Source organism: Podarcis liolepis (genome assembly GCF_965112155.1).
Source record: "Podarcis liolepis genome assembly, chromosome: 8".
Taxonomy (NCBI): domain Eukaryota; kingdom Metazoa; phylum Chordata; class Lepidosauria; order Squamata; family Lacertidae; genus Podarcis; species Podarcis liolepis.
This window is the reverse complement of record NC_139560.1, coordinates 85266376-85288569: the sequence shown is the minus strand read 5'-3', so window position 1 is coordinate 85288569 and position 22194 is coordinate 85266376. Positions and strand designations below refer to the sequence as shown.

At 44.5% G+C, this 22194-nt stretch overlaps 1 protein-coding gene across 7 annotated transcripts in view; it reads left to right on the top strand.

The window, feature by feature from the left end:
* The window catches only part of LOC310714110 (protocadherin alpha-C2-like), a 191442-nt gene that overhangs the window by 89285 nt on the left and 79963 nt on the right, over positions 1-22194 (top strand). Inside the window, exon 1 of one of the 7 annotated variants that reach the window (XM_083519134.1) lies at positions 1218-3855. The exons of 5 other annotated variants lie outside the window; for them this stretch is intronic. In XM_083519134.1, coding sequence (XP_083375260.1) covers positions 1486-3855 — 2370 coding nt within the window. In that variant the 5' untranslated portion in view covers positions 1218-1485. Of the gene's footprint in view, positions 1-1217; positions 3856-22194 lie in introns of those variants that run through there. One more of the 7 variants, XM_083519130.1, reaches the window with a different exon arrangement.

Sequence of the window (22194 nt, the reverse complement as noted above, 5' to 3'; positions counted from 1 at the left end):
ATTTTAAAGTAGCAATAAATAAATAAAAATAAGAGAGGTCAGCAGCAAGGCAGTCACGTGGATGTGCTGCAGTAGTGGCTTGGGAGTAAAAGCAGATATGGCTACTTTCTAATGAAACATGGTATATATTACCATTTTTAATATTTTTATATTAAAATACAGACAATTATTTTATTGTTTATTTTAATTCAAAACATGACCGAGGCCTAGAGCCTCTTATCAACTATCAGCCATCTTATCAATAACACAAACATCAGGTAGGGGTAGTTCTTCTTGCCCTGCTACAATTATTAACTAGTTACTTCCCCAGTACTGTTGTATTCTTTTTTTTTAGTGCATAAGTGCAGGAGGATGCAAAGAATGGCTCAATAATATCCTTAAAAACTATTGTCCTGTTGAATCTAGGATAGTGGGATTTGTATTTCTTTTTTATGAATATTTTTTTAAAGGGAAGGAACACTAATTTTCCAGTCAGTCAATGTGGTGTAGTGGTTAGAAAGTTAAGGGCACTGGGAATTGTAGCTTGGGGTGTGTGTGTGGAAACTACAATTTTTAGAATTCTTTGGGGAAGTCACATGCTTTAAATGTATGTTGTGTACGTAGCCTTTGTCTAGCAATTTCTGTATTCGCATTTATGCTCTCAGTGACTTTACCTGGCAAGATGGAATAGGCTGGGTTGCAAATTATGGGCTGTGTCCCTAGTTTGAGGTTCTAAAATAATTTTGAGTTGGATCCAGTAGGGTTTTTCCAATGTTCTCTGGCTAATTTTTTCACGTGTCAGCTCTCTGCCTGTCACACACTGTGCCTTACTTGTGTAGAGTGATTGGGGAAAGAGAGAAGGCCGCTGGACATGGTGGTCTCAGAAGTAACGCCTAGTTGATCTCTTGTGAAGGAATGCAGTTGACTCAGTATCTCAGACCTCTACAGTGTAAACTTCTCAACAGTTTGGTATGCCTTGTGTTAGCAGCATAAAAATCTTCTAGTGTAAGTAGTTGAAAACGTAACCTGTGGAAACCACAATACTCTGACTGAGCCTTATTTTGGATAATTGAAATCAACATGTACTCTACCTAATTGTTTGATTCTACAATGATTATTCGAAAGTATTACAACTATATACCAAAAAACACACAAGCTAACTTTGCAAGGAAAAACATCAGAAAATAATAGCAACGAAGTACACATATATTTCAGAAGGAAATTATGAAATTAATCTAAGAATTGAGGAAAATTTAAAATAAAATACCTGTGAGGCATTTATACCAATTGTCACAAGATGTCGCTACCCACTGAAAATCAAAATACTCTTTTCAGGCAGAGATCAAAGCCCCTCCCAGCAATTCAGAAAGAACAAGAGACTGCAAGAAGCTCAGGGTGATGGCATGGAGACTGCAGCATAACAATTGCCTATTTCCCACCATTTTATGCTGACGCTGGAGAGTGGATTAATTTTTTTCCAAAGCAGGGAGAAAACCTACCGCGACAATGTCTTTGGACCAATGCCCCCTGGTGAAGAGCTGGCTGCTGCAGCTGATTCTAATCCACAGAGTCTGGGAAATGGGAAGTGGCCAGCTCCATTACTCTGTCCTGGAAGAATCCCAGCATGGCACCTTCGTGGGCCGCATTGCCCAGGATCTGGGGCTGCAGGTGGAGGAGCTTATGCCCCGGATGTTCCGGATGATATCCCAAGGCCATGAGGACTACTTAGAGGTAAATGTCCAAAATGGAATTTTATTTGTTAATTCCCGGATAGATCGAGAGGAGATGTGCGCCAAGATCCTTGTATGCATGATTCACCTGGAGGTGATCCTGGATAAACCATTGAGAGTCTTTCATGTAGAAGTAGAGATCAAGGATATCAATGACAATGCTCCTATATTCCCAGCTGCTGGGCAAACCCTGATTGTTCCTGAATCTAGACTTCCAGGTTCATCCTTCCCACTAGAGGGAGCTTCTGATGACGATATTGGTTCAAACTCTCATCTCAGCTACAAACTCAGTCCCAATGAGTATTTCACCTTGGATGTTCAAAACAATGAGAAGCATGGTGAGTCTTTAGTTCTTGTGTTAAAGAAACCTCTTGATCGAGAATTAACTCACGTATACAATTTATTGCTTACGGCCACTGATGGAGGGAAACCAGAGCAAACTGGCACAGCTCAGTTGCTAATCAGTGTGCTGGATACGAATGATAATGCACCAGTTTTTAATCAGTCTGTGTATCAAGTTAAAGTTTTTGAAAATGCAAAAATAGGAACATTAATAATCTGTCTCAATGCAACAGATCTTGATGAAGGAATTAACAAAGACATTATATATTCAATTCGAAGTGTTAACCCACAGAATTTAGGTGCACTGATTAGTTTAGATTCAAGCAATGGACAAATCACATTAAATGGAGAACTGGATTTTGAAAGCATTAAGTTAGGTGAAATTGGGGTAGAAGCAACAGACAAAGGGACCCCACCAATGAAAGGACATTGCAAAGTCCTGATTGAGGTCTTGGATGTGAATGACAATGCTCCTGAGATATCAGTCTCATCACTGTCAGTGCCAGTGCCAGAGGACTCCCCACTAGGGACAGTGGTGGCCCTGCTCAGCATTTCCGACAGAGATGTTGGTGCCAATGGGCAAGTAAGCTGCTCCTTGTGGCCACCTGGCCTCCCCTTCAAGCTAATGTCCAACTTCAAGAATTATTATTCACTGGTGATAGCTCAGCCTCTGGATCGGGAGAAAGTAGCTGAATATAGACTGTTGGTGATGGCACAAGATCAAGGGGAGCCATTGCTGTCAACCAGCAGCAGTCTGGTTGTGCCCATCAGCGATGTAAATGACAATGCACCTACATTTGCACAACCCTCCTACATGGTCTTTGTGAAGGAGAACAACCCACCGGGTGCTCACATCTTCACTGTGTCTGCCTCAGACCTAGATGTGGCTGAGAATGCTCTGGTTAGCTACTCAATGGATGACAAGCTTTGGCCACTGACAAGCTACATCTCGGTGCACTCGGAGAGTGGGAAGGTCTATGCCTTGCAACCCTTGGACTATGAGGAGCTGAAGCTGCTGGAGTTCCAAGTGAGGGCCAAGGATGCTGGGCTGCCCTCCTTATGTGGCAATGTGACTATTCAGGTCTTTGTAGTGGATGAGAATGACAATGCACCAGCAGTGTCTGAGCCAGTGGAGGCACCCATCTTGCTGGCAGCCCCACTAGAAGCTGGACACGTAGTGGGAAAGATCCGTGCCTTGGATGCTGACTCAGGCTACAATGCATGGCTGCACTATGAATTGCATGATGCGAAAAGTGGTCCTTGGCGCGTTGGGTTATACAGTGGTGAGATCAGTACAACCCAAGCCCTGGATGAGACAGAAGGTGGCAGCAGCCAGAATCTGCTGATAGTAGTGAAGGATCATGGCAAACCAGTGTTGTCAACCACAGTCACATTCAGTGTATCACTGATATCAAGTGCTCAGGCTGTTCACACTGATACCCGGCTTCCCATGTTGGGAGTGAACTCAGGATCCTTGGCGGACAATTCCAATATCTACCTGATCGTTGCCATCTGCTCAGTTTCCACATTGTTTCTGCTGGCAATCATTGTGTATATGGCTCTGCGATGCCAGTGTCAACCCAAGGAGCCCGTGATGTACGGCCCTGGCACAGCCACACTGGTTTGTGCCAGCGAAGTGGGCAGCTGGTCCTATTCAAATCGCCACAGCCATATCCTGGCAGCTCCAGCTGGGGAGGCTGGGGCCAAGAATGACCTCATGGTTTTTACCCCCAACATACCTATCTTTTCAGAAAATGGGGAACTGCAGAATGGAAAGGAGCTGGTCCCAAATATATCTGGGCAGGTGAGATGTAAAGAGAGTTTGCTATCTTTAATTTTTCTGATGTCTTATCATGTGGAGTCACTAGCAACATAAAAAGTGAATTTCCCCATTGAAATTTTCTTAGAGAATGAAATTCCTGGTGGCACACAAAGCATGTCTTTTGGGGGTTATTATGATTCATTTTAAACAATTTTGCATTTTCTTTGTACAACTCTGTTTTAAAGTGAAATTTGCCATATTTTTTTATGGTCTCGCTTAGATAATGTGGGACTTTTTTTGTTTTGCTGAAATGGGAAATTATAAGGTGGGCTTAATTTTTAAATTTATTAATTCATCTCTCAGTTCATTATTTTTCGTAGCTGATAGATGGCTGAGCTCATTCCTCTGTCATTAACTGCAACCACCTAATAAGGCACCTAAGAATTCTTTTATCCATTTCTGTGCATTTTTGTTCTGTTGATTTCAAGGCAAATGCTGCTCAAAGATTTGTAGACTTCAAAGCTTTACTTCAGATATCACCACTCTGTTTTAATGTCCTCCTTTAATGTCCTTTGTAGCTGTCATAGCCAAGGGAGAACTGCTGTTCGCTGAATGAATGACTTATTGTGAATGAACACACATCCACTGAGAAGCTTAAGTCTATATTAATTCATAATTTAGGGTCAATCTAAGACATGGTTTGTTCTATTTGGGGTGTATTTTAAGAAAGGATTAAAATAAGGCAAGATATGGGGAGTGGAGAAGAAAGTGCTTAACTCTTTCCCCCTCCAGTCGCTTTTTCTGTTCCCCGCTGTTGCTTTCTCTCTTGCAGAATTCCAAATGTACGTTTGCAATGGCAAATGCTTTTGGGACTCCATTCAGAGGGGAACATTTGGCAGGGAAGGCAACTTGGAGTGGAGAAATGATAGATGGGGTAATAGTTAAGCATGCCTTCCCCACTCTGTTTCTTTGCTCAGAATTACCCCCTTAGAAATAACATCCATTAATATGGTTAAAATACAGGCACACCTCCTTTTGTTGTGTTTCACAGATATTGCTCCTTATGAAGATATGGGTGCAGCTGCAGGCAGCCTGGCTGCTTCCAGGGGAAGGAAGCCAAACCCCCCCCCCCCAGCCACTGCCCCTCTTCTGGCCTTGGGAGTAGAGCTGTCTAGGGCTGGAGCTGGGTTTTCCCCCCTCTTGCCCCTGCAGTTATGGAGGCCTGGCTTAATAGATGACAGTATACTGTAAACATAACTTCAATATGCACTGGGAAACAAACAAAAAAAGTGTGTCTTGCTTTATTGTGATATTTGCTTTATTGTGGTGCTCTGGAACCAAACCCACAATATCTTTGAGATATGCCTGTACATTTGTTTGTTTTGTATCACAAAAAAATATTTTACATTTTTTTTAAAAATGGAACATGTAGTTAGAATCTTAGAATGAATTTGTATGGACAACTCTGAAAGAATATTCTTTCTTTCTTTGGCGATCACTCGTAGCTGAGTAAGATTGTTTTACCACCACTGGAGAAGTTAGAAAGACTTGTCTTTTGGTTCTCATTCAGTTTTTGTGTGTGTGACCAACATTATATACCATCCCTAAGGTACTCAACTGACACTTCTCAGCTGCTAGTAAATTACTAGCTTTCATCCATTTGGCCAGTTTCTGTTGGCTCACCAGCAATGGCTATTCCTTGATAGAGATAGCCTTGACACAGAAAACCATGCTCTGACAACCATCTGCTTGGATTATTGTAATACTTGGTGTGGTGTTACTCTTGAAGATGGAAACTTCAGCTAGTATGGAATGCAGTTGCCAGGTTGTTAAGTGGGTCAGCCAGCTGTTCCTGAAGGCTGCCAATGGACAACCTGTCTGAAATAAAAGTGTTAGTTGTGATTTATGAAGCCCTAAATTACTGGCAGCCTAAGTACTTGAAAGAATGTCTCTTCCTATATTGCCTTGCCTGGATACTAAGTTTTCTGGAGAGGCCCTTTTCAGTGTCCTGTTGCCAGAAGTTGAATATCATGTGGCAATACCAGAGAAAGCCTATTCAACAGTAGCATCACATCCACTCTAAGGAATGGCAGCTTCTGACTCAGTTTTCGCTTTGATGTCAACTTGAAGCATGGTTCTTTACTCAAGCATTTGAGATTCATTAAGTTGTTCAGTTGAGATTGCAGGAGATTCCATTATGTGATTTTACCATTGATAGTATTTATTGATTTTAACTGCTCTCTAAAGATTATTACAGATTTGCTATTTTAAATATAGTTTTATTGTATCCCACCCTGCAATCCATTGTAATGAAGGGTAGGCTATAGTATTAAAATAAATTAATTGAGCTTTATTTCCATAACACAAATTGGGATGCAACAAACTCTTAGGCATTTGTGAGCCTCTCTGAAGAAATACCAGCAGTTGTTAAACTACAACAAAAAGCGGGGGGAAATGCTTGATAAAAGGTAAAAGGGAATATGCCCCAGAGCAAAGACACACAGATGGAGGGAGCTGTTTGATTTATGATTTGCTAACTGAATATTAAAAATAAATAAAAAAGCCACTACTGTTGATTTGCACGTATACTTTGGGGACTGAAGGAGGGGGGTCTTCTGTAGGACCTCTCTAAAGATGTTGGAAGGTTGACTATAATGTGCTTGTAGAATTCTTTGCTTCAGTTGCTAAAATACCTTGTTACAGATAGGTAGCCGTGTTGGTCTGCCATAGTCAAAATTAAAAAGTTCCTTCCAGTAGCACCTTAAAGACCAACTAAGTTAGTTCTTGGTATGAGCTTTCGTGTGCATGCACACTTCTTCAGATACACTGAAACAGAAGTTGCCAGATCCTTCTATATAGTGAGAAGGTGGGGAGGGGTATTACTCAGAAGGGTGGTGGGAATGGGAGATTGGCAGATAGCTGAGATGAGCCTGTTGACGACTCTTAACGACTGCAATAGGTCTTACAGGAAAAGGCAAGGGGTGAGAAAATACCTTGGTTGGCCTTGGGTTTTAGCTCTCTTTATTAGGATGTGAGGTGCCATTTGTTGGTCCACCTTAGGCAGCCAAACGATTTGGGCCAGCCCTGGGTGAAATAATGATGCCAAACTGTGGGTTGGGCCAATAAGAACTGTCAGTTGTTGATCATAATGATACAGCCAGGAAACAGGGAATCGGTTGAAAGCAGCTGATATCTAATTCGATACTGAGTGAACCATTAGTACACAGTTTGTGGTACTAATTTTGAAGTACAAGGGCTTTCTGAAAAATTATCTGTATGATATAACTGTCTGCTCCTTAAAGGCTATCCTGTTTCACTGAAGGGAGAAGCACAAAAATTCCTGTAGACATGTGCTAGTGAACCTATGGAAGAAGGGTGTTGTTTGTTGCTCTTAATGATAAATAAGTTGACATCCTCGGTGGGCTTGTTGAGAGAAATTATCTATAACCTGACAAAATGTGTTACCTCTTAACTGCTAAGACTTATAAGACTTATTAGATCAAACCAAGTCAAGCTTCATCGCTTGGGTGTATTTCCGTCCTTTTTGTTTTTCCCTTTGATTATCACTAGATTTCAATAGCTGAACTAGACTGGATCAGGAGCATATTTATAATTTGGGTAGGCTCAGTTGCAAATTGTTCATACTTTTCTGCTAGGTTCCTGTGTACAATTTTTGCAGCTTGATTTTGCCTTCACAAATCATCCAAATTTGTCAGGGCATTGTAACTTATCTGTAATCTATGTTTAGAAAATCTATGGTTTCTGACATTTCCACCTTTCTGTCATTTCTTCCCTAATAATATACTTTAAAATATACTGATAATACATTTTAAAATATTCTGATAATATACTTTAAAATATTTGTGTATGCATTGGATAAGAAACTATTTTCATTTCAGCTTCCAATCAGTGGCCTCCTATCAGTCACTAGATACTTGAGCACCTGATTCCTTTTTAAAGGCTTTCTGGGTATTTTCATAAGACCTTTGATTTCCAGCTAGTATTCCACTGGAATTACTGCAGATGGGGGGGGGGGAAACTATTACTATTACTCTTGTTAGAAAAAAGAACATAGATTAGATGCTTTGAAGGATCTCTTGCAAAAGTCTTCTCTGTTGATTTTGTTATATACACTATCTTAGCCAAACTAGGTGGTACTGATTGGCCATTAGCCTTCTCAGCAGCTGATCTAGTTTATTATGGTCAACATCAGATCATTTGATTATACCCATACTATAGAGTGTGTTTGGACAGTCATATTCTGATGGTGTTTGTCCAGTTCTGTCTTTGTTTTTTTGCTATACTTTGTAAGCAAAATATGCATCAGCTGACTATTGTGCTCAGTTCCTAAAAGTTGGCTCCAGTAAGGAAAGTGTTTTCAGTGCCATTCACAGGGTTGGTTCATATATAATGCCAACCCATATTTTATATTATTTTATTTTTTGCAAATCATAAGTTAAACTCCAAATTATTACTTTTGTTTGAGGTGATCTTCCCTGACAATCCCTGAATGCTGTTGGAAACTTTATACTGTGAGGATGGAATAACGCTCCAAATCATACTTTGTTAAACCATATGTAATAAGAAACTAATTTGCACAAACTTTAGAAACTAGTTCAGAAACTTCAGCTAGTCGATAATGCCATTATATGGCTGTTAACCAGGGCCAGTTATTGGCAGCACCCGACCCTAGTGATAGAATTTCTTTACTGGCTGCCAGTATAAAGGTAAAGGTACCCCTGCCCATACGGGCCAGTTGTGTCCGACTCTAGGGTTGTGCGCCCATCTCACTTAAGAGGCCGGGGGCCAGTGCTGTCTGGAGACACTTCCGGGTCACGTGGCCAGCGTGACAAAGCTGCTCTGGCGAGCCAGCACCAGCGCAGCACACGGAAACACCGTTTACCTTCCCGCTATGAAGCGGTACCTATTTAAATACTTGCACTTAGGGGTGCTTTCGAACTGCTAGGTGGGCAGGAGCTGGGACCGAAAGACGGGAGCTCACCCCACCGCGGGGATTCGAACCGCTGACCATACGATCGGCAAGTCCTAGGCACTGAGGTTTTACCCACAGCGCCACCCGCATCCCGGCTGCCAGTATATTTCTGGGCATAATTCAAAAGGCTAGTTGTGCCCTTTAAAGCCCTGATTGGCATGGAGCCAGGTTGTCTGAAGGACCACCTTCTCCTATATGAAGCTTTCCAGGTTTAAAGATTTTGAGAAGAAGCCCTTCTTTACATTCTACCAACATCTGAGGTATGTTTAGCATTGGAAATGAGAAAGGGCACCTCCATGCCTATGCCTAGTCTTTAGAAGTGAGGCCTTTTTAGCTACCTCTCTGTTGACCTGTCAGCAAGCAGAGACCTTGTTTGACTGCTCAGGCAATTTGTTTTTCTGCTAATGCTGTTTATAATTTAGTCCACTGTTTCTGTCTGCTCTTGGTTTTATTTGCTTATTTTTTTTTATAGCGTGTCAATGTTTGTACATGCACAGACAGAAAATGAGAAGGATGGTGTTTGTTTTTTAATATAAGCAACCACCTGCAATTAAGGAAAGGGAATTCAGGATGCAAGGCAGCATCGCATAAGAAGTATATGGTATGAATTTAATTGCATTTGTGCTGTCAAATGTATTGTTACATAACTCACATCAAACTTCACCCCTTGATTAGCAGAGCATTGATTTCATGATCGATTGAGGAACTGCAGAGATAATTGCAATAAAGTAAATGCAGCAAAAAATAAATAAAAACGAATTGTGTTCTAATTGCCATTGAGTAGCTCTAAAGGATGAATAGTTCCACTGTGATGTCTACGCATTGGATCTGTATATGGCTTATCTGATCTTCTGGGTAATAGGATGCATCACAAACGACATCCCTCTGAATTCACTCTACCCTTATAGGTTTATATGATCTTCTAGAGAAGCATTTATAATCCTACCCAAACCCTGAGAGAATCCTGATTGGCCGGTAGTTTAATCCACTGGGGAAAGTGGTAAAAAAAAGGAGGTTCAGAGGGATCTGCTGCCTTCCATAAGACACTTCTAGTGGAATGTATTACAGTGGTACCTCAGGTTACAGACGCTTCAGGTTACAGACTTGGGTTAAGAACTTTGCTTCAGGATGAGAACAGAAATCGCGTGGCAGCGGCGTGGCAGCAGCAGGAGGCCCCATTAGCTAAAGTGGTGCTTCAGGTTAAGAACAGTTTCAGGTTAAGAATAGACCTCCAGAACGAATTAAGTATGTAACCAGAGGTACCATTGTATAGTATTTACAAACCCTTTTAAGTCCCAGCAGATGGATGGAACCATTAGGATGGTTGTGCCTGACTGTGCTGCCCAGAGATGATTAGCCAGCACAGCAGATGGGCAAAAAACAAGTCCAGAGGGTCTCTAAGTGTATTTAATAGGAATGTAAGGAACAGAGGAGGAACTGGGCTATAGCTTTGGTGGGTTTAGAGATTTAGGGTAGGCAGTGCCCCAGTTGTGCTATGTGAGGTGCCTCCATTGCTCCCAGTGGTTCTTTGTAGCAAAGAAATAGCTATAATTACTGTACATTACCCACAGCTGTGGTACTGTGTAGTATGGACACAAGCTGCTGTTTGAGAGTGTACAAAGATATCCTAAGAGCTGCTTCAACCACAAAACACATGATGTTAAGATGAAAGCTCTATTAGCTGGGTTTCCTCCTCTAGCCCTCTGGTCCCAGTAGTTCACAGACCAGTTTTCTGTTAACTTCTAGCCATTGCCAGAAGTAAATTTTAAAACACGTTTATTGATTGGGCATCATACCAGCCTTGCAAGGTACAATGAGCCCTCTGTAAAATATGTGAAAAACAGCTGTGTGAGGTGCCCCACTCAAGATGGAGTCAGTCTCTTGAGAGGGTGGTTGCAAACCAGATCCAGGTACTCTTGGAGGAGCCATATTTCCCAGATCCATTTCAGTTGGGATTCAGACCTGGGTTTCATAGGGAAACTTGGTTGCCTTGTACAATGACGTGTGTCATAAAAGAGACAGGGGGAGTGTGACTCTGTTGATATACCTTGATCTTTTAGAGGTTTTCAATATTATTGACCATGGCATCATTCTGATGCGGGTGGCGCTGTGGTCTAAACCACAGAGCCTAGGGCTTGCCAATCAGAAGGTTGGCGGTTCAAATCCCCGTGATGGGGTGAGCTCCCGTTGTTCAGTCCCTGCCAACCTAGCAGTTCAAAAGGACATCAAAATGCAAGTAGATAAGTAGGTACTGCTCAGTTGGGAAGGTAAACAGCGTTTCCGTGCGCTGCTCTGGTTCACCAGAAGCGGCTTAGCCATGCTGGCCACATGACCCAGAAGCTGTACGCTGGCTCCCTCGGCCAGTAAAGTGAGGTGAGCACCGCAACCCCAGAGTCGTCTGCGACTGGACTTAATGGTCAGGGGTCCCTTGACCTTTACTTATCATTCTGAGGCGACTGCCTGAGCTGGATATTTGGGGCATTGCATTCCAATGATTCCGCTCCTACTTGAATGATAGACTCCAGAAGGAGTGGCAGAGCATATGCTCATCCTGCCCAGGGTGGGTGTGCTCCCGAGGGGGAGGGGCATGGAGGGTGTCCTCCCAGGTGTGGGATAGCTGCTTGGGTGCACTGAGTGGTGCATGCCCTGCAGCCAGGGGCGGAGTGAGCCACCCAGGGGGGCGGAGCGAGCTGCTGATGGTGGACATTTGGTGCGCTGCCCACCCGCGACTCCCAAGCCTCCCCCAACTGTCAAAACAAAGGGGGAAGACACACAGCTTGCCTCAGTGGCATGGAGTGCCTTTTACCAATTTAGGCCAGTGGCTCAAATACAACCCCATCTGAAGAGGGGTAATATAGCTGCAGTAATCTGTTCTCTGGTAAGTACAAGATTGAACTATTGCAATGTGCTCTACATGGAGCTGCCTTTGAAAATGGTTTGGGAGCTTCTATTAGGAAAGAATGTGGCTGCCCGACTATTGACACCTTCAAGGCGAAGAGATACTATAACACCAAGTCTGTTACAACTAGATTTGTTCTAGATTCAGAGCTCAATTAAAATGCTGGTTTGACCTAAAAAGCTCTTTAGGTCTCAGAGTCTCAGTAGCTTCTGGAAGCCACCTACACTCTTAAATCTTCTTCTGAGATGGGATACTGTCCTTCATGAGGTCCGCCTGGTCCTTTGTTAACATCTTTTCAGGTAAAAACTTACCTTTTCCTTCAGTATTTGATGGGCTGAGATGATGTCATTTTGCTGCCAATGCTTCATTTTGCTGTTGAGGTATGTGTGTGTCTGTGTATCTATGAAGGAATTGCAGTTGATTTGTATGAATCATGCTCCTTCTAGGGTAGTTTGTCCTACTTTGGTCCCCACTCTGCACTCAGTTCTCACCTATGGCTCCTAGAAGCTGTCAGCATGCAACAGTGGGCACACCCCAGGAAATGCTTTCGACTAGCCGGCTAAACCAGGTGAGGGTAGCCAATGGGTCTCAAACTCTCAGTGAGTTAGGGACTTCACCTGCATGTGAAGACAGGCTCTGGCAGATTGAGCAGACAAGACCAATACTGGCTCCAATGGTCAATAAGGCGGTTTCTGCACATGCTGCAGAAGGAAGTGAGGGGCAGATGAGGCTTGCAAACCCAATCTAGGAGAAGGGAAACTCTGGTCCTAAATCTCTGATGCTTTGCGTGATATCTTTGGGAGAAGAAAAGACTAAGGAATAAACCCATAGTGGAGTCCCTAAGATGGCTGGATGGCGCCTTGTACGCCGCCTTCTGGTAACTCCTGCAGCCAAGCTGGTGCCAAATGTACTGCCCTGCTTTCCTTTGGACCCTTTCAGTGAGGCCGAGAGGGGGGTCTTGTCATCTGGGTAGACCTTCATACACATTGCCCAGGTTTGCGTCCCTGGGAGGTCACTTTATGCTGTTAACACAACAGTTTGACTGGAGCCACATTCCATTATCTCTTGAGACAGAAGAATGTCAACCAACAAATCCTTCCTCATGTTAGCCTAAGGCGTTGTTTTCTTTCTTGACTAGCCTCTGCCTTTGATTGATCTCCCTAGAAATGTATCCATGCTGTGTCTGGAACTGCAGGTCAAAAAACAGCTGCTTCTTTCCAGGATCTGCTGTACTTGTGCTTATAACAAATGCTTTGGCATTGGCAAGCTTTGTCTTCACCTGCCACTCTAAGCCTATCTGCATATATGTTTTGTTCTTTTCCATTTTCCCCGCCCCTTAACTTGTATGTCTCTTCAAGTAGCTTGTTAAAATACTTTCCTTGCTTTGCATTGGAATTTTATGTTCTGCATTTATCAGACATTTGAGTACCACCGGTCACACACTACCGAGGTGTTTTGTCACAGTGACCAGGAAGTAGGATAGTACTGGGGCATCTGCTGCCAGAAAACACACGTTGCTTTCTAAACTCCTGGTTGTCTTTCTCTTCTTGCTCTTTTAAACTAGAGACTTGGTTGTTGTTTTACCTAGGACTATGGGGTGTTTAATGATCTAATAGCATTTTTAAAGTAATCTGGAGACTGAATCCAACAGGAGGAGAGATATAATTTCTAAAAATTGCTGCTGTGCTTAAGGCAGCTACATAAGCTCTTTCCATGCTTCAGTTTACTTTCCATCAGACTAACTTCACTACCTCTCAGCTCAAGTGCAAATTGTAATAGTTGTCTCCGAGTTAGTCTTCAGTTTACAAATCATTCACTGTACGTCTCAGGAGAATTTACTTCATTTTTCCTCATTTCACTCTGATAGTCTACCACTACATCAGCTCTATGGACCAGTTCCAACTTTAAGTAACAGCTTTCCAGTCCATCTATCTGTGGCAGGGGAAAAAAATCATACTGCACTTAATTTTGGGGAGTGAGGGTGGGAGCAGCTTGGAGGCCCAGAAGCAGGAGGCAATATAGACTGAGACCTAGTCTATGTGCTGTGCTTGCCTTATAAATATGATATTTATGCTGCTGTGTATGCTTCTGAAGTGTATTTTATATGATAGTTTGACATTGTCAATGGAGCATATGAACATTGGCCAGCCAAAGCAGTTTGAGAGATGACTGAAGAGCAGAACTAGACAGTCTTGGAACGTGAGTTCTCTTTGGTATCTGTCTCGTATCTGGGTAAGCTTCTTAGCATGCTCATAGCTTGGAAGAGTAGATGTAAGGTCCAGATGTCTCTTTACTGAAATGGTTGCACTAGAAATTCATACTTGTTGTTGCTTCTACTATGGGGTCCTGAAAGATTTTTTTTCCTGCTTCAGGGTGGGCTTCTTTCTCACTTGGTGGAGGTGATGAGAGAAATAGGCATTACAACATTGAAATCTGTTAATAATTTGTCATGATGTGCTAATTTAAGATGGAACTGCTTTGAGCTAATGACAAGTTGGTATATTACACCTTTTAAAAATCAAATGAGATAACAGCCTTTTCTGTTGTAAGTGGCAAAGGGAGGAGGGGAATTCTCCTTCCCATCTTTGCTAGTTTGCTCAGCAACCAAGAGCTTTCAAATGATCAAGGCAGTAACTGAATCAATAAACAGAAATAAAATTAACATTGGGCCCTCTGTTTTTGCTGACTCCATAGAGATATCCTCACCTCCTTTGGAGTTTATAAAATCTTTTTAGAGTGTTCAGAGGTCTCTCTCTCTCTCTCTCTCTCTCTCTCTCTCTCTCTCTCTCTCTGTGTGTGTGTGTGTGTGTGTGTGTCGCCTTATATCAATCCTATTTGATTGTTACATATTATTGTCCCCAATATCAATGAAAGTGTTCCAGAGCTAACCCAAATCTGACAAGTGCGTTCATGTCATAGTTTCTAATTCATATACATCAGTCTAAGGCTGCAGTATTATATACATGGAGAAAGTCCAAATGAGCATTTTAGAACTTCTGAATAAATATGCACAGGACTGTTCTGCTGGCCAGGGTACTACATGTTAGAGAACATTGTCTTGCCCCTACAATAGCAGAATGGGAAAACAAATCACTTTAATGTTTCCTATCATGTCAAAGCAGATCAATTACATGAGAGCATAGAAAAACAACAAAGAAATGCCAAGATTGTTCAGAATTTGACTACCTTTGATATTGGTAGAACAACCCATAGATCTTATAAACAAAATATTCAATTTTAAACATTGTAATATTTTAGTTTAATTTCTTTTAAAATTCTGCCTGTCATCTTCTAAAAAATATAAAAAGTGGCAAGATATATTTTCAAGTTAGAATAATATAACAGTGTTAAAAATAATATATTAAATCAAAACAGTATTAAATAGAATCAACATAAAAAACAGCAGAGCCAAGGATTTTTTTCAAGTTGAGCAAAATGTATACCTCTTGGCCTCCCCACCCCCACCCCCTGCACTTGTACAGAACTGCAACAAGTGCCATTTAGTGACCAGTAATCTCAAACTGCTGAAGGATCATCATCAAGGAAGTATCTGGTCCTTGTGAGGAGCTCCCAAGTCAGCATTTGACTGCCTAAGCCAGGCAGTCTGTAGGTACAGGGTCTGGCTGTTCTGCAAAAAGTACCATATTTTTTGTTCTATAAGACTCGCTTTTTCCCTCCTAAAAAGTAAGGGGAAATGTGTGTGCGTCTTATGGAGCGAATGCAGGCTGCGCAGCTATCCCAGAAGCCAGAACAGCAAGAGGGATTGCTGCTTTCACCGTGCAGCGATCCCTCTTGCTGTTCTGGCTTCTGAGATTCCGAATATTTTTAAACTTGTTTTCCTCCTCCAAAAACTAGGTGCGTCTTGTGGTCTGGTGCAGTGGCGTAGCGTGGGTTGTCAGCACCCGGGGCAAGGCAAGTAATTTGCGCCCCCTAACCCGTGGATTTGCGCCCCTAACCCGTGGATTTGCACCCCCTAACCCTAACCCCCAGATGTTGCGCCCGGTGCGGCCGGCCCCCCCTGCACCCCCATGCTACGCCACTGGTCTGGTGCGTCTTATAGAGCGAAAAATACGGTACATAAGAAGAGGCTGCTGTATTAAGCCAATGGCCCATCTAGGCAAGCATCTTGTTTTCACTGTGACCAACCAATTGATTGTGCCAAGCCCCAAGGCAAGACCCAAGCACCCAAGTACAAGTGCTCTTCACTCCTGTGGTCCCTAGAAATAGATAGAGAAGCAAACTGCCCTTTGTACCATTACAGCCTTCACCATAAAACCTCTGGCTACCAGCATGCCATTAAACCTTCTGCCATCCCTAAAGTTAGACTTCCTCTCTTGTAGAACCTGCAGTCCCACAAAGAGCCTTTTCCCTCCCACCTTTGCAGCCTGCATGCTAGCAGATGGACAGAAGCGGCACTTGTCCCTGTCATCAGACACAAGCACTCTGGGCACACATACCTTTCACTTCCTGAAAACTTCAAATTCTGCAGCTCATTGTCATCCTTCAGCACCTTCCTTTCTCTTCTAGATAGAGAGAGTGGTGATGGAGCAGGGAAGTACAGATTATTCTACCTGTATTTCATGCACAATTTGCTGTCTGGTTCAATATCTTGATGTGAGATGGGTTTTAATAGGTAGGAGAGGATACATTAATTGCAATTTATCCCTCCAGGTGCCCATGTGTGCATTGAACGTATAAAGAGACCATCTTACCACTTCATTTAAAATGTTGTTGTTGTTTAGTCGTTTAGTCGTGTCCGACTCTTCGTGACTCCATGGACCAGAGCACGTCAGGCACTTCTGTCCTCCACTGCCTCCCGCAGTTTGATCAAACTCATGCTGGTAGCTTCAAGAACACCATCCAACCATCTGATTCTCTGCCGTGCCCTTCTCCTTGTGCCCTCAATCTTTCCCAACATCAGGGTCTTTTCCAGGGAGTCTTCTCTTCTCATGAGGTGGCCAAAGTATTGGAGCCTCAGCTTCAGGATCTGTCCTTCCCGTGAGCGCTCAGGGCTGATTTCCTTCAGAATGGAGAGGTTTGATCTTCTTGCAGTCCATGGGACTCTCAAGAGTCTCCTCCAGCACCATAATTCAAAAGCATCCATTCTTCGGCGATCAGCCTTCTTTATGGTCCAGCTCTCACTTCCATACATCACTACTGGGAAAACCATGGCTTTTACTATACGGACCTTTGTTGGCAAGGTGATGTCTCTGCTTTTTAAGATGTTGTCTAGGTTTGCCATCGCCTTTCTCCCAAGGAGCAGGCGTCTTTTAATTTCATGACTGCTGTCACCATCTGCACTGATCATGGAGCCCAAGAAAGTAAAATCTCTCACTGCCTCCATTTCTTCCCCTTCTATTTGCCAGGAGGTGATGGGCCCAGTGGCCATGATCTTCGTTTTTTTGATGTTGAGCTTCAGACCATATTTTGCGCTCTCCTCTTTCACCCTCATTAAAAGGTTCTTTAATTCCTCTTCACTTTCTGCCATCAAGGTTGTGTCATCTGCATATCTGAGGTTCTTGATATTTCTTCCGGCAATCTTAATTCCGGTTTGGGATTCATCCAGCCCAGCCTTTCGCATGATGAATTCTGCATATAAGTTAAATAAGCAGGGAGACAATATACAGCCTTGCCGTACTCCTTTCCCAATTTGGAACCAATCAGTTGTTCCATATCCAGTTCTAACTGTAGCTTCTTGTCCCACATAGAGATTTCTCAGGAGACAGATGAGGTGATCAGGCACTCCCATTTCTTTAAGAACTTGCCATAGTTTGCTGTGGTCGACACAGTCAAAGGCTTTTGCATAGTCAATGAAGCAGAAGTAGATGTCTTTCTGGAACTCTCTAGCTTTCTCCATAATCCAGCGCATGTTTGCAATTTGGTCTCTGGTTCCTCTGCCTCTATGTAGGGCTGAGCAAAGTTTAAAGTTCCATCCGTAACAGAAAAAGTCATAATACTGCATTCATTCTCAGCAGCAACAGCAGTAAAATAAATGCAGGCGAAATACTTATGTTTCCAGTATAAACAGCCTCAGGCATGTGCCTGAGATGGAGCAGTTGGATGTATATCTGCTCCTATTGCTTATCAAAGAGAAACGGGAAGAGAGATAGGAATAGTCCATATGCCCCCCCCCCTCAGGAAAGGAGACGAAATGACACCACACAGAGCCCTCTCAACAAATTACATTTCTGTTATCTGTGTCTGTCTATTGGCAGCACAGCTCTGTGGTCTTTAACCCCTTCTCATGCTAACTAGTAAGAATATCCATTGCTAGATTTGGCTGCTAATCTCCCACACTTCGTTCAAGTTCTATCCAGCTGAATAGGGCTTGTCTTTAGATACCTAAATCTTGTCCAAGTCCCATTTATTTCAATGGAGTCTTCTCAAATAGAACATCGAATGTGAAATGCAAGAAAGAAAAGATATATTTTAAATGTTTCCTTAAAATTGAGACGAAGGGACCAGGAATGAAAAAGCATGAGTCAATAGCAAAAGGGAGCTGAGGTTTTAATCAGTTTGGTGTTTGATGAATGGATATAGCAGTGGAGAACAGACTTACAGTACAGTCCTGTTTATGTCTACATAGAAGTAAGCCCTATTAAAGTCAGTGGGACATAGTAAGGGCCTTTTATAGAGCCATTAAAAGGAATGAATTTTAGAAAGCAGCAAGCCTTAGCTATAGAGCAGTACAGTGGTACCTCGGGTTAAGAACTTAATTCGTTCTGGAGGTCTGTTCTTAACCTGAAACTGTTCATAACCTGAAGCACCACTTTAGCTAATGGGGCCTCCTGCTGCCGCCACACAGCCGGAGCACGATTTCTGTTCTCATCCTGAAGCAAAGTTCTTAACCCGAGGTACTATTTCTGGGTTAGCGGAGTCTGTAACCTGAAGCGTCTGTAACCCGAGGTACCACTGTAATGTGGGCCCCCAAAGAGAGAAAGAAAGAAGGCTAAAGACAACAGCTTCCTGGGGCACCTGAAGGGGTGATCTTGCCGTTGAAAGAAGGTGAAGCAAAACGGAAGGTTTGCAATGAATGCTTTTCTTCGGCATGTTCAGCTCTTCGCGTTTCCTAAAAAGCACTTGGCTGGCAGCCGGCAAGTTGCCAGTGCGCAGGACTCCTTTGGATGGAGGTTCACTTGTTTGCATTCGTGCCAAATGTCTTCATTGGGAAAGACCCATGTCTCTTCCTGCACAGAGGCATAAAAGAGAGAGAATGGAGAAAGCTCTAAGTTACAAGATGGCTTCAGGCTACAAGAGGGGCAGTTCGAGGGTAGCGGCGTCCTTGGCCGGTGGGGAGCAGGGCGGCAGCACGAGAGACGCGGCCGCCCTTCCTTGCCCAGGAGTCCTTACGCCGCGGGTTTCCTGGAAATCAAGTTCCCTGCGGCTGACTCGTAAATCAACGCGCAGCGGCCGCTCGACGCGCTCCAGAATCCAGCGGCGAATCTCGGACTCGCAGTTTGCCTTCTTGGCAGCCGCTCTTCTGCCCATTGCCGAGCGCTCAAGAGATGCCGCCCGCAGGTTTCCTGGGAGGCGCAGCGGGCGTCGGGGGCCGCTGGCAGCCGCGCATTTAAGGGGCTTCTTTCTGAGCAGCAGGGCGGCAGAGAAGCTGCTGCTTCTCGCCTTTTGCCAGATGCCCGCCAGGGAGGCTGCCCGAGGAAGGACGTTTTGTTGGGAGGAGTGAAGTGGAATTGGAAAGCTTGCTTTTGACATGCGAGGAGCTCCCAGGAGTTGTCGGTGAAGCGGAGGAAATTGGTGCGGGAGGCGACAACCGTCTTTTCAGCTCAGCGCCGAGGATAGGGGTGGCTGCCGTGACGTCACAGGAGCACCAGCCAATGCGGGACTGGAATTGCAAGCGAGTTTACAAGAAGGAAGACTAGCAGCGGCGGTTACTTGGCGTCCTGCCCGGACCAGGCACCTGCAGCACCCTGCAGCCCAGCACGTTGACCACTGTGGGAGAGACGCAGAAGCCCTGCCGGGAGGAAGCCGGTGGATATTTTTGGTACCCCGTTGACTGACCGGCCTCTTCGCAGCTAAGTTCTTGAAAGTGGATTTGGCTTAAAGATATAGCGTGGATATCACAAACGGATCTGGAAACGCCTATACCACGCAGGTACGCTCATGGGGCGGAGAGCCAGGACTGGTGGCCAGCGCCGTGTGTTGCCTGCTGGTGACCCGTTGTTGTGCGTGAAACAGCCCAGGCGAAGAAAATGCTTCTTACTATGCAGGACATGTGTGTGTGTAAAGGAAGTCTCACCACTCAAAGCTACCCAAGAGATGGCAGGCAAATGCTCAAAGCGACTACTGTGAAATATTCTTCCAGAATAGTTCTATGGGCTTAGATGACTTTAGGACTGGAACTCTGAGCCTCCCAGAGCTCATCCTCAATCTCGCCCAAAGAAGATCCTGTTTGCACCCTTCCATGAAGGCAAAGGCTGCGCACACCCTATACTGTATATTTAAAGCACCAAGAATCCTATATCCGCGTGCATCCTTTGAATGCATGGTGCCTACACAGCCAAACGGTCAATCGCAGACACGCATTCAGTTGGAGTCTGGTCTGGGCGCTGGGCAAACGGGTCCATCCGGGCTGGGCATTAGCTGAGCTGCGATACGTCCTCTTTGTCCTCTTTCTTCTTGAGCATCGCCAGCCTTGGCGCGTCGGAGAAGAAGACGTGGTTCAACAGTCGGAGCCCTGAGTTTTCGCACGCAGCTTTAATATGCAGCCGCATTTTAATAAGGACTACCAGATTTAAGCAATCACAGGGTAATGAGGAGACGTTTAATGGTCCCCAAAGGCGCTGCGTTTTAAGCAGAGCAGCAGATTAAAACCAAGTGTGTCCTACACCCACCAAAGATGATGACCAAGCCGTTAAGACAGGGGCTCTCAAAGGGTGTGGCTGTGCCACACTGGTGTGGGGCAGGAGAAGATGGCAAGAGTGGCGGGAAGATTTAAGGACAAAGAAATATTTTTTTAATTTGCAGAATATAGATAGACACCCTTTCAAAATGAGAGCAAGAGCATCCAGTGAGACTGATGACAATCCTACTTGTGATCCAGAATCGCCTTTCAATCGGGTGCTGGAGAAGACCCTTTTGGGGTTGATTCATGTTCTTATGTAGCTGCATTGTTTTATACTTTCTGGATCATATTATTAAGTAGCTGTGTTCTGTGTTGCAAATCAATCATTGCTAAGAGTTGTTTCTTTTTGTTTTCCAATGTATTTCTCTGTAATATATTAGCAAATTTGGCGTGGCGCGAGAAAATTTTTATCTTGAAAGCGAGGACTTGAGGAAAAGGTTTGAGAGCCAGGCGTTAAGGTGCCACAAGTCTCCGTTATGTTTACAAGCACATCTTGCAAGCTGCAACAGTTGCCTCATCCTGATCCAAGAGTCGTCCTGAAGATTTTCCCGTTGGAACTCAAGAGAGGCCTCCCTGGGGCATAACACAAAATCCACCCGGGAACACGAGGGCATGTCAGCCAGGTGGCAAGAAACCCAAGACTTCTGCTTCTTCCAGCTTTCCTCTGCTTCTGCCCTGCCTCCAGTTACCTATTTCCCGCATATAAATTCATTATCCCGTCAAAGGAATTTATAGTGTAACCCTATTTACGTCCACGCAGAAGTAGGCCCCATAGACTTCAGTGGGGCTTACTCCCAAGTGAGTGTGCTTTTGTACGGGATTGCAGTCTATGGCACAGGGGTGCCCCGGTTTTAGGAGGCGCCCCAGGAAAAAACACTGTAGTCTCACAGTAACAAGAGACTCTCAAGCTGCCGGTGCTTAAGGACTAGAGAGCCATTCTCTTCTAAACCCTCAAGAAGTAAGCTCCATTGATATTCGTGGGGCCAGGAAAATGGGTCTAGGATTCTCAGTCGACGTCCCCACCACCAGCGCCCCAGATTCGGAGCTCCCATCCTTAAAAACTCCCGGAACCCCAAGGTCCATTCGGTGCTATTGAGACGTCTGAAGGGTGGGTGGGGAGCTAGCGTGGCCTTGGGTGCTATTCTGGCACCAACCGAAGTCAGCCTTATGGAGGTCACTCAGGACATTGACTGGGCACAGATCACCCGGCAAGCCCCTGGTGGCAGAGCCCCAAAGAGACGTGTTGGTGTGTGTGTTCGTGTGCGCGCATCACTGGGTGTGGAGGAAAGGGAAGAAGCAAAGGCGCACGAGGCGAACGGCTCCCCCCTCCATGTTTCTCGTCACGTTTCTGGAGAGATGCGGCTCCCGCCTCCCTCCCTGCTTGGATCCGTGCCGATCGCGCTTTCCAGGTAGGCGCCGCCTCTCTCGGCAGCGAGGCTGGGCGTTTTCCATCGCGGGCGGAGCCGTGGCGAGAACGGAAGCTTTTCTCCCCCTCCTTCGATCAGGTCGCGGGGCGGGGAGCGCGACCCCCCTCCCCTCCGGCGGCTGCTTCCCCGCAGCATCATCTGCGACGTTTCCGCGCTGACCTACTGATACAGTAGTCGGGGCAGGGCTGGGGAGGCTGCGGCG